This window comes from Diadema antillarum, unplaced genomic scaffold (genome assembly GCF_040938485.1).
Source record: "Diadema antillarum isolate AM-2024a unplaced genomic scaffold, OU_Dant_1.0 seq00000061_RagTag, whole genome shotgun sequence".
Taxonomy (NCBI): Eukaryota; Metazoa; Echinodermata; class Echinoidea; order Diadematoida; family Diadematidae; genus Diadema; species Diadema antillarum.
The window spans coordinates 409,670-428,538 of NW_027271165.1; the positions used below are offsets into that span (position 1 = coordinate 409,670).

Here is an 18,869-nt window from a genome sequence, read left to right on the forward strand (position 1 = left end):
TTAAGTAATCCGAAGCTTTTACTTGCTCAAAAGTCGATTAGACATCAAGGTCCGGATACATGGAACACTCTTCCTGAGGAGTTGAAACAGTGTGCCTCCTTGTTTTCATTTAAAGCAAACTTAAAGAAGTACATTTTATTACAGTATATTTCAAATATGAACTAAAAACAAATAAATTATATAAACCTGTAACTAATGTTGGTCTCCTGATAGCAACAGCGCATATCGTCCCCTCTTTCAGTAAACCAATTTCACTATTCTAAATTCCAGCCTATCTGCTATTGTGCACCCTCAAGCACCTGCACACACATTCACCACCACCACCATCGCACACCAGAGTTTATTTTCCCCTGCTACCTTCGCAGCAGAATTTATATTGTTACGAATTTAGTACGTCCTTATCTTTTCCTCGGGCCGGCCATCTTTTCAAGCAATGCTTATAATGGCGGCCCTCTGCATAATCGTTTCTTAACTATAAATGTTATTCTTATCACTGCTGCATAGACATGCATACTGTATATTAAATTTCTTTCATATCGTTGTTTATGCAAGTCAAAAGACTGTGTTAAATTTACTTTACATATGTCCTACGTGTTCATGATTATGTACTTAGTATGTATCTTGGTTTATGCAAGTCAAACGACTTTGCGTTTAATTTACTTTGTATATTTCCTGCATTTTCATGATTATGTAACTTATGTATATTGATTTGCAGAAAATAAAGTATCTATCAAACAAAAAAAAAAGACTTGACCGCTTTATGTCAGAGCTACTAAGTCCACTTTTTCCTGGCCCTTGCAGTTAAGGGTAGTTTCATGCTTCTTTGTTATATATTTACACTTTGGGTTCTTGCAAACAAATAAATAACCCAAAGTAATAGTCATGAGCACTGTCCTGTAAAGAAAAGGATATAATGATAACCTCAAAGTGAACTAGTTATGATCACACCTTGCACATAGCCAATTACATCACAGAAGTAGTTTCGCCACATCCTGTACACTTTCTCTACATATATACCAAAACTAGAATTTTATAAGAACCCTATTCAGTGTCAAGAGAAAGATGAAGGGTCTTGCACATGCTAACCATCCCAGTTTAGTCTTCAAGGAGAAACTGTCATTACGACTACAACAGCTTCTCTAACTTCACTTCATTTGCTTTTAGCTTGTATTACAGAAGTACAGTAAAACCCGTCTTAGCGACCATCTGTCTATAGTGGCCATCTGCCATATACGACCGCTGAAAACCACTCCCTCTGAGAGAAAAAGCATGTTACAGAACCTGTCTACAGTGGCCACCTTTTTGTCTTCCTTGGGTGGCCGCTATAGACAGGTTTGACTGTAGCTTCACAACAAATTGCACTACTTACATTACTTGTGTCATTCCTGTAATTCATACAGGTTCTATTTCTTCCTACATTGTGACAAAAATTTAGTGGAGAGTATACTTGCACACTAACCTCTTGTCACTGTATTCTTCCAGCCACATACGAGGAATTTTAAAGCAGGAAGCCCAGCTGGAGACCTCAGTGATCCCGTAGAGATTGTGAAACTCTGTTTGATTCCCACTTCCTTTCCAGCTGGCCAGAGTAGGTGGAGGGGGACAAGCTTCGCCCCCAAACGCCAGGAGCCGAAGGGCGGAGTCCGCACTGAGCAGGTCCTCTCGCAGCACTGACAGTGGAAAGCGCCCAAACAGAGATGGGGTAGCCTTAGAAATGGGAAAACAGCTGGTTATTTTGATAATCATAAAAAACTGTACTCAAAACAAAACAAAACAAAAACTTTTTTTTCTGTTTTGTCAGAAATGCAGTTTGTTTTTTCCCCCAATGAATGTACATGAAATCTCATTACCCTTCTATCATGAGAAATAAAATTTATTTGTCATGTAACTCTTTGTTACAGAAATTAACATACTGTCAATATCAACTCATGTGTAATGCTGTGAATTTGGCAGTGTCTCAGCTACTTTGAGGGAATATTGCCCTTCCAGCATTCATTCTGCACACACCTTGATTTTTATGCCTCCGCAACGAAGTGGCCGGAGGCATTATGTTTTCGGGTCGTCCGTCCGTCCGTCCGTCCGTCCCGTTTTGTTTTTGTCGATATCTCAAGAACCGTGAGGTGGTTTTACATCAAACTTGGTATGAGGGTATATCCTTGGGAGATAATACTTTGTGTGGATTTTAGGGTCACAGGGTCAAAGGTCAAAGGTCACAGGTTATTTTGTGAAAAAAAAATTTAATTTCATGTTTTTCTCCATATCTCGCAAATGGTTCAAGGTATCTTCATGGAACTTTATATGCTTGTACCGATGGGCAGTGATTATCTAGGGAAGTTGGGGGTCATGGGTCGAAGGTCAGGGGGTCAAAGGTCAAGGTCAACTCCTCAAAATATCACTACTTTCCTTATATTTATGCAATGAATGAAGGTTGTTTTTTTTTTTAACTTGATGTATACATGTATTACCCAATATATATTCTGTGGGAAGTTTCTTGCCAAAAGGTCAAAGGTCAAAGGTCAAGTGAAAGTGCTGAATTGCACTTTTTCCTCCATATCTCAAAAGTAACTCAAGGTATCATCATGAAACTTACATATTTATGCATGTTCAACCTAACAGTGATTCTCTTTGGAACTGTGAGGTCAAAGGTCAAAGGCCAGATTTAGATAATGCTATTTTCCCATTTGATACTGAAATTATACTTTTTCTCAATACCTTGAAAAATTACTCAATGCACAAACTTATAAAAGGGTCAAAAGTCAAGTAAAAATCATCAGTTCCTCAAATACTTGCACTCTGACATTTTAATCATTCATCCAATTGAACCTAGTTCTAGGAAAGTGAACATTAAGCACATTTGTGTCAAACCTGTCATTTTGATATTTTGCCAATTGTTTGAAACTGTCATCACACATTGTCAAGACATTGTACTATAGACCTATTAGGAGAACCATGCATTATGGCGGAGGCATATCAGTCGCCGTAGCGATATATCTAGTTTGTTTTGTTTTTTCTTTTTTTTGTGTGCAAAAGTGAATCCAGTATAATAATACTTATACCATAATTGTCATCAACTTTCTCCTAGGCCAATAAAAAAGTATTTGTAAACACCCAATTTCTGACTGCCCACCTGTAAGATGCTGACATGATGCTTAATGAGGACCTCAGCCAGAGAACGGGGAGCCATCTTGACCTGTGCAGGCACCATCACAAGGGTCGCTCCTCGACTCCACGTCATGAACATCTCTACCATGCAGGGGTCAAAGGTCAAAGGTGATGCCATGAAGACCACATCATCTTCAGTGATGGAGAATGTGTTTCTACAGTCATTCAGACGAGTGAAAAAAAAACAAGTAAAACAGTGGATGGCCGACATTTCTCCAAATCTTCATGATCAAGATCACAGCTTAAAACAAAGTTTCTTTACAATATAGCATATTCACTCACCATATTGTTCACTTTCTGCATCTTGTGACTGGCCTCTGACATTTAGAAATGTGGGAGTTTATTGGCTGCTGCTAAGGTAGTCGCAAGTGCAATAAATTGCTATGAGAGTAGATGTTTCATGCAAAAGCGCCTTGGCTTGTGTTAACTTAAATACCAATTGGTATGTGGAATGTCCATTCCAATGCATCTGCATATCGTTTTCACAAAATGGTACACATGCTGAGTTCTAATGGACAAGTTTACTAAATGTATACTTAAGGGACATTTTTCCCTGTGAAGACCGAGTAAAAAGCCATTCTATGCACCTGTACAAAGGAATACATGAATTTTAAAACAATACAGGTGTAGCGTGTTAAAATAAATGTAGTGTATAAAATGATCAAAAGATGTCGCTTGATCACACCTGAATAGAGAAAGAATGAAGGTGACAAAACTGGAGAAGAGGAAAGGTATCAGAAGTGCTGATCATGGGGGTGACAACTGAATATCATTAACTTAACTGAATTAATGTCAGACTACACAGCAGTGCTGAAAAGCAAACTAATGCAAATTAATACAAGGTCTGCAAATTTGCATATCTACCTACAATAGCACATTGGCCAAATTTCAAGCCAAATGCTCAAAGACTGAGGGAGATGACTGAATCCACAGTACAAATTGTATGATTTTCATTCAGAATTTATGCTGTTAACATGGCAACCCATTGTTCAACGATGACGAAAGATTACGTTTGCACATCTATGTGCCGTAGTTGTCACATGTGCCAAATTTCAAGCCAAATGCTCAAAGACTGAGGGAGATATCTGAATCCACAATATTTTTGTATTCTTTTCAGTGAAAAAATGTTACCATGGCAATGCATTGTTCAACATCAACAGAAGATGTGTTCTGCACATCTACATACTGTAGTGGTCACATAAGCCAAAATGTAAAATACTCAAAAACTCAGGGAGTTAGGTCATTCCACATATTTTTCTATGATTGGCACAATAGACTGCTGTTGCCATGGCAACAGATTTATTCACATACAAAAAAAAAGTGTCTTGCACAACTACACATCACATTGATTGTATATCCCAAATTTCAACTGAATTGCTATAAAACTGAGAGAGAATTCTATCCACAACATTTTATAAGATTTTTCAAAAATGTGTCATTGCCATGGCAACGCATTATGCAATACTAACTAAAAAGGTGTCTTGCACATCTGAGTTTTTTTGCTTGTCTGACATACAAATACTGTGAATAATTATTATCATAATGTCAACCTTGCCAACCTTTTTCATGGTTCAATATGGTTTTATTTCAACAATATTCATATTATTTCTGTCAAAACTTGGCTCGAGTCAATGCACTGCAGATGCCATGCCTCACTGTCTCTTTACCTGAGGTGTTGGATGTTGGGCACAATGCATCGATGCGGAACCCGCACAACCTTTGGTTTGCCTGTGGTACCAGATGTGTGCAGAGCATAGGCAAGGGCGGTGCTGCAAGGTGGCTGAGTACCAGTGGAAGGTCCCTGCTGGTGCTTGATTGACAGCAGTCTGATTTGGATAACTCCTGACTGGGTTGTCACTGGTTGCTGCCTACATTCCTGACAGGGAGCCCAGTCAAAGCTTTGTCCTAAACTGTTAATGAAATGCTGAAAAAATGTTGAGAGATAAGACCAAAGGAAAAAGACAAATTGTAAACTGGATTCTGTGCAGCTGGGATCCTGTTTCAAAGACAGCTCAGCTAGAACTCAGAATGTGACTTATGAATTAATCCCATTTTTTCAATATACCCAATGGACTAAACAAGTAGAAATACAGCTGTAGGCATACCAGAGTACCCTGCATACATGCATCAGTCTTTTTCATGCATGAAATTTTTGCGAATTGCCACTGGCATTCCATGCATAATGGGACAAGACCTTGGTGTGCATTTTGATTAAAATGCAAATCTTGGCTACTTGCGATATTTGCAAAAATTTCATGCATGCAAAAATTTCTGGTTTTACAGTAATCTATGGACAAGATCTAAACTACCTTTGTGACTTCCAGCCCTTCAGCCCTGTTTGGCCAAGGCAGACATGTATCAGACATCGATCTGCAAGCAACTTTTAATCACTTTCTTCACACTCGTTCCTTGCAAATTGACACCCCTGCATGTATCCCCCAAAAAGTTAATCCTAATCCTATACCTTAGGACTAAGCACTTCTTTTAGGATAAATTCCTTTTAGTGGGGGTACATAAAAACTCTTTATCAACTTAAGATTGTAGGAATATATACAAAATGAAGACAAGGGATTCAAGACATTTTTTCCCCGGCCAAACTTGGACATGATTGGTATAACACTGTAATTAATTTCAACTCTCACATTGCCATGGGCAAGTTATGTCTACATACATACCACAGTAAATGGCATTGTTGACACATTTGTGGCAAGAGGGTTGAGCCTTAGAGAAGGAATTGGGCAATGCAAATCCATACTTTTTTAAACAAACAAACAAATGAACAAACAAACTTTGGTACTCACTTCTAGGTATTCAACCTGCACGCAAAGTATAGAAATGTTCAGCTTCCTGATGAAGTACTCATTCATAGCCGTAGGAGCACGAGGGTCAATTGGTGCAAAGGCAGCTGGCAATTGTAATACCCTGTTCAGTGAATAGCCAGATGAGAAACACATGCAAAAAGAAGAAAAAGAAGAAAAAATACACTAAGAATTACTAAGACACAAATTATATTGTCAACAGACATGTCATATTCTGGGTAATTGGTCATTTTCACAAGCAAGGGTGGATGATCCGTGCATGGCTTTGGTTATAGTGCAATAAATGAGTGATAACATATGACATACATATTTACATTCTTAAAAAATTCACACTTGTGCATACAGTTTTTCTTTCAAGAGTTTGGAAAATTGGAACTCCAGTGTAAGTTTGTGATGAGTTCTCACAAACTTCATTCATAAACGACTGAAAGCAATAAAAAAGCTGATATTGAGGACAATTCTGCCCTGGTGAAATGTCAAATATTAACCAGAAAGAGATAGCAACTTCAGTATTTGATTACACCTTGCAATTTCACCTACATCGCATCTAAAGCCCCAGTCACATATTTAAACAGGGATCCTCAAGGATCTACACAATGATCCAGGGAGTTCTGGGATAGTTTTGCCCTCGATGAGCGTCAATGAGCGTTGATGACTGTACACATGGCATCAACACAGCGGGCGCCAGACAACTCGCCCTCGAGACAAGTCACCCCGAAGACAGCTCGCCCTCGATTTTTGAGGGCGAGTTGTCTTGGGTCCGAGGGCGAGTTGTCTCAAGTGGCGAAGGAATATACCCCAAATGATTGATTTAATTTCAGACAAAATAAAAGCTGCTTCAAAATAATTTTGCATTTATCTGCCTAAGTTAAATATCAGAATGCACACAGTTTCTATTTTCTCTGATTAAAGTCATTGTTAAGATGAAAATTATGGCATTCTGTAATCGCATTTTCCCAGCCCTGAGATCGCAAGAATTGCCGAATCGTCCATGCCCGATCTGAGCTCGCCTCCTGATTCCCATCGGCAAACTGCAATAAATTTTTTGACTTTGAATGCACCTCTTAGACTTCATTTATGATTCAGGTTTGTATTATTGATTAATGATACTAGATAGTGGTTTAAATTCGATTAATATTTCACTGTCTTTGTTTATTCAGCAGAAGAAGAAGTAGAGTCGATCTCGCCCTCGCCCCTTTTTCTCCGGCTAGCGCGGAGTGCATTGTGTGGGCTGCATAAAGGGCCGTTCACATTGGAGCGGTTTTGCGGCAGCGGCAGCGGCAGCGGCGGCGGTTTGCCGCTAAACTCTGCCGCAGCGGCACGCTGTGCACACTGGAGCGGTTTGCCGCGCGTAATATGCAAATTAGATTGTTGCCCTTGGGCACCTGCAGTTTACTTGTAACCAATTACATAATTATCATTCACATGTATACCGTGAATACATTCCCCATGGATCTGAGAATTTACAAAATCACTTATCCAAAACGAAACAAGGAAATCAAAGATGCGTAACATGCAAGAAGACTATTGGACAATCAGTACTGGAATCTCAGCTTTTCAACTTTTTGCAAAAAAAAAAAAACACTTTCAACACAGACTGTTCGATGAAACTGCAAAATATTCCTTGTGTTACTGATATTGGTATGCATGCAGAAATTATTGCATCGGACCACTGCCATATATACTGAGAAGGTGGTACATTAAAATGTGTACATCCAACACCTCAATATCTCAAATATGATCTGCGAATGTCACATTTTCCTTTTTTTTTTAAACAAAATTAATCAGCATCCAAAGTAATGATATCTTGTTTCGTGTTAATGAGAAAATGACTAGTATTTTTTTTTTCTGGTGTCGGCAAAGTAGTTAACTGTATGAAAGATGAGCTCTTAAAGGACAAGTTCACCTTCATAAACATAAGGATTGAGAGAATGTAGCAATATTAGTAGAACACATCATTGAAAGTTTGAGGAAAATCAGACAATCCGTTCAAAAGTTATGAATTTTTGAAGTTTTTTTGCAGTACCCGCTGGATGAGAAGACTACTGCAGTGTATGAATAACTTAGATGTCACATGCGTACAACAATATAAGGAAAATATAAAGAGAATTTCACAAAATTCCATCTTTTGAAAAAAGTACACATTCCCCTGACTCGTTACCGATAAATGTTATGGGTAATATTATTCCCCCTGCCTTTAGAAAGAGGCAAGTCAATTGCTCTTTTATTATGCGAAAAAAGTGAAAATATGTTGAATTTTCTTTTATATTTTCTTTATACTGTTGTACGCATATGACTCACAAGCTGTAGTAGTCTCCTCATCCAGCAGTTCCAACACAAAAATTAAAAAAAATCATAACTTTTGCATCGATTGTCCAATTTTCCTCAAACTTTCACTGATGTGTTCTACTAATATTGTTGCATTTTCTCAATCCTTATGTTTATGAAGGTGAACTTGTCCTTAGAAAAAAAAAAAAAAAAAACTAGCAACATACTTCTTTACTTGTCATTCCAATCTTTTACCATAGAATAGTACAGTATACCGGTATTATGATATATATATATTTTTTTAATCATCATGATTGTGTCATTCATTTTCATGTGCATGTTTGTGTAATGATTTTTGTACTTCATAACTCACTTTTCCTACTGCGCCTTGAGCACGTTAGTCATGTGGGATTGGCACATTAAATGTATACTGTATTATTATTATCATTATTACCGATGAACTCTATACGGATGAAATGTTAATGTTTGATTTGATATCTGTCACAGTTCATGCTCTTTCTGGAAGTGTAGTTACAAAGGTGAGGGGATGTTTTAGGTAATATGCCTACCATTCACTCTCCTACTCCAACCTATTAGATCTACGTATGTAGAGTATAATGTAATCCACAAACAGCCCATAATAAACTCGCCAACATACTGTACTCCCAGCTATGGAAAAACAAGAGTAGCATTTTCACTCTCCACAACATGTATTTCATATTATGCATGGGGAAGAAATTAATGGCAGTTTTGCATCCTCTTAGAAAAACAAACAAACAAACAACCAAACAAGAACAAAAACTACACACACACACACACACACACACACACACACACACACAATCTCAGTTTGGATTTCAAATTCATACATCTGTATTACACCATCAAATCTACGCTTTCAGAAATCTGGATAGCATGTTAACACTTAAACAGACAGTCGATTTCCAAGTGAACCACACAACTGTTGGGTAAAGTGATTACCAAAAGCCAACTGAGGTCAGGTTTATCTTAAGCAAGTTTTGTGGAATTGCACTTAATATTTTCTTCAATTAATTTAACCACCGAATGAAAACAATAGTTAACGGGAATTTTAACCAACTTATGTCGGTAAATGCCAAACATCACTCGAAATACACATCAAACAATGTACATACACTAATACAAACCACACATGTCAAATTTAGCACTTGAGACACTAATTCAGGACAATTGTAACATTGCAACATACAATCTCATTTGATGTGATCTAATATGGCAGTCTGTTGCAGAAATAAAGTACAGTGTATACATATACTGTTAACATTTGCGAAAGGAAGTAATATAGCACATTCACATATAAAATGAAAATTCACAAGATCTGACATTGTATGAGCAACTTTGTAAATCTGAATGGATACACATGAGTTGTCAAAACAATACAGTAATGGTAGTATGGTACTGGATTTTATGAATGATTGAAGTACATGTATGATAATTAACACCAATGTAATTTGTATCTTGGACCAATTTTCTACAAGCATATTATTCTCATCTCCTACATCTGAAAAAAAAAAAAATTTATTTAGTGCAAATTCCTAGCAGAAATGCATACTTTACAACATAAAACAAATCAGTCGTTTACATTTCATCTTTCAAACCTCATAAGGACCAATCTTTCTAATTAATAAGATACAAAAAGTACTTGTATTACATGTACATGGGTCTAGGGCAATTACCCCCTGGGCAATTACCCCGTACCCTTCCCCTGGCCCTAATCCTAATCCTAATCCTGAACCTAATCCTAACTGTAATCTTTACTCTTACCTTACCACTAACCAGTATTTAGCCAGGGGGTAATTGCCCTCTGGGACAATTGCTCGGATACGCGTATATACATGTAGGACAGGGAAAATATAGGAGAGAATAGGATTGAGAGAAAAGAGCAGAACAGAGTTCATCAAATGAAGTGAGCAAGAAAGAGCGGATACATAGGGGTGGATGAGGCTTGAGATTTACAATGATATGGACATGTATTGAAGTTACAAACACAAACATAAGAAAATCAGGATAAGCAAAGGAATACAACAAAAATGGGCACCTAGGTGCTTACATGGTTCAATTTAGCTAGTCAGATAACAAAATAAAGTAGCAAACAGAATAGCAACATATTACGCATATAGTGCAATGACCCGTTATGAGTTATCTGACATCAAATACTAATTTAATGCAAGGAAAGTACAAACTGAGTGTTCCAGATTATTCATGTAATGAAAATAATATTTGATGCCATGTCAACATTTATAGATTTGGGTTTCAAGATAAACTCGAAGCTTTCAAAAATCTGTAGTAGCAGGCTTCAGGTACGCACACTATAAAGTGCTTGCTCTACTGCTAATTATTTTACTCATTGCCATGCAGCATAATACAATATTGCATCCATGCATACTCCAAAGTCAAATACACACATGTGACAGGTACTATGTAGGTGCATAGTGGAAAGGTGGAATTTCATATGTTTGAATAGTATGATGGCTACTGGCCTACCTGGGAGCAATGCAAAGAATTCTTGTGATGTGGGCCTGTACATGTATATGCCATCACATTTCCTGAGTCGAGTTCTAACTGCGAAGTGATACACAATAGCCTGCCTTGTTTGATAATCATGAAGAACTTGATCACTTCTTACGAACATAGATGAAATTGCTTGGGGTACATCTTCACTACTCAAGTGATTCATGAAGGATGCCAGTTGAAGACAATTATATCTTGTGTTTTCAAATTACCATTCACATTATAAAGACTGAAAGTAGTTTGATCCACAATATTTTGGTTAAATTTTCTCTATATTTTTTTTTCATTACCATGGCAACACATTAATTACATACCACATTTACCTGTAATAGTGGCCACATATGCCAAGTTCTAGGTCAGCTCCTAAAAAAGCAAGAGTTGTTGTAACTTGGGTTGGAACCAGGTGCAAGCATGGTTAGCAACAATAGCATTGACAGATATTTGGGTCAGGTGAGGTCATTTAGAACTAGTTTCCATGGCGATGTCACAGTTTGGTGCTCTATACATCCCTTGTCAACTTGTACACACTATGTGTGGGCGTGGTGTGTAATAATGGAATTAGCAGCTTTTCACATATTCGATACTTGTCTACATTAAATAAGTAAAACTAAACTCCTTGAAAAGTGAATACATGTTTCAAAGAAGCATTGACCACTAATAGTATCAATATACATACCTTATCATTCATACATGGTACAGGTGTATAGTCAAAATACAACAATATCCATATGGCAAATGGCTTGTGAAATAAAATGGTCACTGTTATGAGGAAACCACAATTAAAGGTCAGTGCCTATTTCCCTATAACATTGTATGTACTTCTCAAGCAAATGCTGTTTGATTATGCAGACTTGATACGGGAAGGGTGGAGATGATAAATAAATGGTTGCATTATGGTTAACTCGGCAAATTTCGAAAATAAGGGATGGATGTCAAAGTTACAAATCCTCCTTGTTTGTACAGGAGTCCCTTTTAAAATGGTCTCACTGCCATGCAATGTGGCCAGCAGTTGCGATTTAGAACGAAGATCAACTTGAAGACAAGATCAGCTGCACCCACAATGCCTTGAGGATTGTGCCCTGTGCTCCACAACTGCAGATACATGTACCTGAAGAGGGTATGATTTGCTTTCTCCAATAAGAAGGATGAAGGGCTGTGACGGCGGATGTTCTGTGTCGACCACATATGAGCAGTTAAAACAGTCCTTCCTGGAAGAATGAAAAAGGCAAGCATATGGAAACAGTGTAAACATTTTGAAGACATATTGATGTGCACTATTTTCTTATGCCTTTATATACATGATATTTCCAGCAATTTTGTATCATATATTTACTAGCAACTCCAGCAAACTAGGAGCAAGAGTGACCAAGATCAGAAGGTCATTCTTTAAAGCTGAAGATCTACTATGCACATACAGGAGTGAGTCAAACATGATATCTGGAAACAGGGGGCAAAATTGTTTCAGAAGGGAATGGGGAGGTAGTACAGGCCAGTAAGAAAGCTACAGATCACAACAGAACAATTCACACAATTCTGGCCTTCATGGTGTTATTTGTTTGTTTGTTTATTTTTCCCCATGTCTAGCTTAATTACAAACCAGAACTATCTTTGCAAAGAAGTGTAACTTTGTCTAAAGTCAATTTTTTTTTGACCAACCCCCCCCCCCCAAAAAAAATAAATAAATAAAAGTGACAGACAATTTTACATTCAAAGTTACATTTGATTTGCATTTTCATGTCCTCCGAAACTGATTAAATTGGTAAGGGCCAATTACTAGACCTAGGCACCTATGGTACACTATAATACACTATTAAAATGATTGATTGGTCCATGCTGCATATTGTGATACCTGTCAAATGTATGGGATGTTGCCATATACATTATAAAGAAAGAGAAGAATCTACATACATGTACATTTCCTTGAAATGAAGGGGCAGGGTAAAGATTAAAAGAAGTGCCTTCACAGAAATTTCACTCTTAAGTTAAGTTCACTCTTTAGTTCTAGGTGATCGACATACAAAATATGTACCTGTGTTGTCATTAGAATTATCAGGTACGGTGCAATACATGTACCATCACTTCCAAAATAAAGTTGTCCCCCCCCCCCCCCCCCCCCCCCCAGGAGTAAGGTCAAGTTCTGAACAATGGTTATGGTATAAATGTACCTAGAATGTCAATCTTTTGAATAATGCACTTTCAGTAAATCCTGAAAGCTGAAACTCACAGTTTTCCAGTCAATGAGTGAGCTTGCATCAAAGCCTGATCAGGGATGCAGCCTCCTTTGCATGGTCTTTCCAAATTTGCTGAATAGGAGGGAAGCAGATTCAATCACTGTTTACCTGAGGGTAAATGATATTCATACAAGTGAGGTGTTATACAAATGATGTGTTATACAAAGCATTATAACGTTATTTCCTTACATAAATAGGGGGAACTTTTTACTCAGCACAAAGAAAATGTAATATAAACAGGTCTCTTTTAAAAAAGTGCCTTAGCCCTTCATCCCCATAACCAACACCACATGCAGGAATTGATTGCCTGAACTTTTGATATCTGATTTTTGCTCTTAAATTGCTCATTTTGCAGTACAGTGTAAGTGCTACTAAAATGCCAAGTGCTTTTATCAATGAAACTATTCATGAAAATATACATTTGGTATTGCTACCAACATGAATTAATGCACTGAATTACCTGCAGAACACAATACAGAGGGTCATCTTTCCTACCGAGGAACACAAAGGACTGGCACAGCCTCCCAGAAGAAGTAGTGGCTGCTTCAACCCTTGATACAATATGTCAAGGGTCAGCAATTAACTAACCACTGCATCACTGGCATTTAAATTGTATGAATGAGGGTACCACCTATCGGCACCCTATGAATTTGCAGAGCAGTTTATTCCAAAAGTATAAAACAAATTCGCCTAAGTTTTTCCTCAAATAAGCTGTAAATACTGCAGTTTCAAATCTCGTGACCGTTCTGTTGATCTGAATCTCCGTTGTAAAATTATGCAATTTTAGTGCGTGCGATGCATTTTCTTTGCGTGGCTGAAAAAGGGTACCTCACGATCTGCACCCCTTCCCTCCATAGGTAATACATGTGAATTTCATAGTCATGCGTTGTTACTGAGTGGATGTGTAATTGAAACGTGTTCAGTTTGTTTTGTTGGCTTGATTTTCGTTTCTTTGTAACTGTTTTCATAGCTATAAAATGGCACTTAATCCCACGCGTACCTTTTTGTTCTATGTATACGCAAACAGCCATGATACGCAGGGTGTCGATGTACCCTGCCGATAGCTGGTACCCTTACCACACATTGAAGAAACCGTCCAAGTCTATTGATTGTGGGAAATGTGGGCATCTTTGGAAAGGCAATACAAGATAATGCACATGCTTACCAGCTACAGTATAGTTACAGTTAAAGTGATATTTAAAAACATTACCCTTAACTTGGTCAGACTCAGCCTGAGAGGATTTGATTCACTTTCTAACAAGACAAATCAGTCCTACTTCACTGCCTTGTCTGATGATGCGAGACTGAACGCGAGTAAATTCAAGTAGATCGTCTTTGTCATGCCAATGCAATGCCAATGGACAGAGTTGTGGTTATGTGTATGCATTTATACCAGTGCGCAGAGACTCCAACTCTCCCGTTTTTGACGGGAGATCTCCCGCCGAAAGTCCATTTTTGCAAAATCTCCCGTTCTCCCGCTTTAGATTTGATTTCTCCCGCCCTGGCTCTGTGTCTCCCGGTGGAAAGGATTTCTTACTTATTGCTATCGTATGTTGAAAAAATAAGCCTTAGATAGCACCAGAGAACATCTAGAACTCTAGGAACTTTGCGCTTCGCACACATCAACTTGGAGTCTCCCGTTTGCTAGGGGTTTCGGGCGGGAGAATCTCCAGATCAGAAGGTGATTGGGGTTGGAGTCTCTGAGTGCGGTGGCGGTATGGCAGTACAAAAACACCTACGTAGTACGTGACCTAGATCTAGGCCTGTATAGATTAGAAGAGGCAGATCAGTTGATACCCAGAACATACCTTTTAGGGCCTAACGTGCGTTTAGGTCTAGAACTATGTCTAACGTTAACAGTACTATCAGAGTATCAGGCCTACAGTCTAGGTGTTTCTGTTGTTGTTTTTATTTGAATTTATTTGCCGTTCATCATTGATCATTTTTCCCCGTATCAATTTATGCCAAATTTTTACTTATGAATTACTTTAATTCCAAAATTTTCCCGAGGCAGGGCCTACATTATTTTAATTTCATTAGAAATAATTCAAAAATACTCTATGATATCAAACATATCTAACGTTAGAGTGTCTAGTCTACTAAAAAGCATATAATAAATAGGTTGTATACGCCTACGTAACCAGTACTAACCTTTCTTTCTTTCTTTCTTTTTTTTTTAAATGAGGCCCTTCCGCCTACCTACAACATTACAAGTAGTATACAATCGACCATATTGTGGTCCATTGATCATATGAGAAGCCCTTCCCATCTAGAATTCTATGGACCCCATACATTACTGGTTATTAGTAGGTGTGGGACTAGTCGGACAGTAGGAGCGTTCCTAATGCTGGACCTAGTAAGTTTAGACCTCTAGTTCTAGATCTACTCTAGACTTCAAAGGCTTCAGTACCACGTTGGCAGAATACTATATCAGACATAGATAGGCGTATATGGGACTGTGATATTGATAGACTGCTTTCTTTCGCTGGCGAGTCTGCGTCTATGGCAAAATACGTGGAAAGTTACAATCTGCAATGTAGCCTCTGCAAGAGAGTGACCGCTGTCAAGGGTCGAAACAAATGGCAAAACCTTGAGAAAACCAAACGAGCAACTTACCATTTAGCCCGGTTTCATCACCAATGGTCTCCAATTCGATATTTTCCTCAGGAGTGTTTTTGTGAACATAATTGAGTTTATTGTACAAAAGTGGTCTTTTTTGGACGTCTTCGTTCCGCTCTTCGATCGACGTGTTGTACCTTCGCGAGACTCTTGGTTTCAAGCTAAAGTTTATGACCCCACCCACATAATAACGTCACGAACTATACTCTATTATGATTGGTCAATAGCAACCTCGCCGCAGCGGCAGACTAGAAAAATCGCTCTGCGGAGCGATTCGAGAAAACCGCTTGCGGTTGCCGCTCTGAAAAGTCACCGCTACCGCTCCAGTGTGAACGGTTGTACATGAACAACACGCGAGGGATTTTTGCGGCACGCCGCTGCCGCTGCCGCTGCCGCAAAAACCGCTCCAGTGTGAACGGCCCTTAACGGGAGCGGTTACGGGAGCACAATGCAGCCCACAATGCACGCCGCGCTAGCCGGAGAAAAAGGGGCGAGGGCGAGATCGACTCTACTTCTTCTGCTGCTGAATAAACAAAGACAGTGAAATATTAATCGAATTAACCTACTATATAGCATCATTAATCAATAATACAAACCTGAATCATAAATGAAGTCTAAGAGGTGCATTCAAAGTAAAACAATTTACTGCAGTTTGCCGATGGGAATCAGGAGGCGAGCATGGAGATCAGGAGATCGGGCATGGACGATTCGGCAATTCTTGTGATCTCAGGGCTGGGAAAATGCGATTCAGAATGCCATAATTTTCATCTTAACAATGATTTTAATCGGAGAAAATAGAAACTGTGTACATTCTGATATTCAACTTAGGGAGATAAATGCAATATTATTTTGAAACAGCTTTTATTTTGTCTGAAATTAAATCAATCATTTGGGGTATATTCCTTCGCCACTTGAGACAACTCGCCCTCGGACCCAAGACAACTCGCCCTCGAAAATCGAGGGCGAGCTGTCTTCGGGGTGACTAGTCTCGAGGGCGAGTTGTCCTGGATCCAACACAGCAGCTACACGGATACGGCCGGAACAGCACAGCATCTACATGGCATCTACACGGCCACACGGACCATCCCAGATTGCTCTGCCAACACAGCAGTCCCCGGACGACGCCGGATGCTTTTGACCTCCAAAAGTTGCCATGTTGGCCTCCTGGAAGTCCAAGGATGCCCAAGGCATTAACATAGATCTCTCCCCGGATCACCCCGGATCACCCCGGATCAGATCTGGGGTGATCCAGCATGTCTATGTGACTGGGGCTTTATGCAATACTTGAATTCACATGATACAACTTGTATATTCAAATCTCTTGTAAAATCTACAAGAGTTCAAGCAACATGCAAGCAACATATAAGCAACATAAGTTTAAGCTAGGATTCAAGACATAGAATGGCCTGTAATTTTATATTCTTTGCTAGCCTTTGCATTCACAATCGACTTATTGATAAAAGACAAAAAAAAAAAGAAGAAACCAACCTGACTCTTTACATTTGGGACATATGTACGTACCCAAGGATCCATGATGGTAGCTGTACAGCAGGTTCCACATACAGTCCTATGATGCCAACATTGCTTGGACCGAAGCAGAGCCGAAGGCTTGCTGTGACCTCATTGGCTGCTTCCTGCACATTCCTGTAGGTAGTCACCTCCGTACCATGGACACCATCATCATAGATGGCTGCCGTGTGATGAGGGAAAACCCGGCAGGCTTGGATGAGCATACCGTGCAGTGTAGAGTCATCACAAGTCTCCATGCCACAGGGGTTCATTGTCCTCATCAAAGTGGTCCCCCAAAGCTGGGGGCCCGAAAAGGAGACAGCAGCATCCTGAGGGACAGTAGAAAACACATTGTAAGGATCAGCAGATAGGGTTTATTTACACTGATGAAGACCAGCACAGCACAAACTCGTGCTCATTGAGTGATGATTACACTTTGCATCCTAAGGATAAATCTGACCATTATTTTGAGGATAAGTTTTGATTTCAAGTGAAATTTCACTCCATGGATTCAATAAAGGGAAGTCATTTGATAAACAAGCAAATCTTAGACAGGTCTGCCAACATTCCCACACTCAAATCAGGGAGATTCCACACAGCAATCAGGGAGATATCTCTGTGTTACATGCATTTCAATGGGCAAAAATAATTCCCAAATCAGTGAGATTTCAGTATTCTCTTATTCAGACGTGAACGGATTTTGACATTTTTAGGGAGAAACCTGCAGAATCAGGGAGACTTGGCAGCTCTGCAAAGATAATTACGGGAATATTATGGAGCCCTTAGACTATCTGTTGCAACCAAATGCATGTATTCAAATTAATATCGTAAGGCGATGTTACCCGACAACTCTCCCTTTGGCAATCCAGGGGTTTAGGGGCCATGCATTGTTTTGACCCGACAAAAACACTTACTGATATTTTAGGTTACAGAAGTGGATTCTGACATGTTCCAGCTTCTCAACAATGCCAGCTGCAAACCAAATTCGAAAATCAATAAAGAAATCACGGCCATAAATTTGTCAGATGCCCACAAGAAATCATAGTTACCGATTCGCTACTCATCCGCTACCCCCCAATATAAATGCAAGTACGCACATCATCTGCTGGAATTGGCCAACCATTCTGATAGAAGGCATCCAACGCTCCAATGGGCCCAGTTGAGAAACTGAAAAAAATCAAACGCAAGTTCTCCAACTTTGCATTTAAACGCAAGTCCGTTACTGAAAGGATTTTTGATTTTATATGCAAATATCTGATCATGCAACTTTGCATTTGATTCTGATCAAACGTAAAGTTTCGGCCGATACATGTATTTGATGTGAATTTGTGTTTAATAGCAAGTCAAGTTTTAGCAACAGGGCGAAATCAGTATTGGTTGGCAGCAAGCATTACAGAAACCAGTATACCCCGACGGTGACAATTCATCTTATTTGCTGGCTAATTTCAGCAGAACGTGCACCTCCCCCAAGCATACATGTGTACACTTACAAGTAACGAGCGATCACATATCTCGAACTTTGGGTGGTATAAGGCTTAACGGTACACCACATATTCTTTCTAGGGTATTATAGGGAAAGAATATATGTGGTGCACTGTTAAATACCACCCAACGTTTTACTGCCACAGAAGCCTTCAAACGAACCTCGAATTGGTAATATAAAGTCTAGCATTATTTCTGCACACACTTGTCAATGTCTATCGTATAAGGA

At 39.0% G+C, this 18,869-nt stretch overlaps 1 protein-coding gene across 1 annotated transcript in view; it reads right to left on the minus strand.

Annotated features, from left to right (window-relative positions):
• LOC139725830 (beta-alanine-activating enzyme-like) overlaps positions 1-17,478 on the minus strand; it is a 38,865-nt gene extending 21,387 nt beyond the window's left edge. The window contains exons 1-5 of the mRNA XM_071636907.1: positions 17,171-17,478; positions 5,964-6,084; positions 4,830-5,086; positions 3,128-3,317; positions 1,460-1,707 (exon numbers count right to left, since the gene is read on the minus strand). Of these exons, the coding sequence (XP_071493008.1) occupies positions 1,460-1,707; positions 3,128-3,317; positions 4,830-5,086; positions 5,964-6,084; positions 17,171-17,439 (1,085 nt within the window). The 5' untranslated portion in view covers positions 17,440-17,478. The remainder of the gene's footprint in view (positions 1-1,459; positions 1,708-3,127; positions 3,318-4,829; positions 5,087-5,963; positions 6,085-17,170) is intronic.
• Between the last annotated feature and the right edge of the window lie 1,391 nt (positions 17,479-18,869).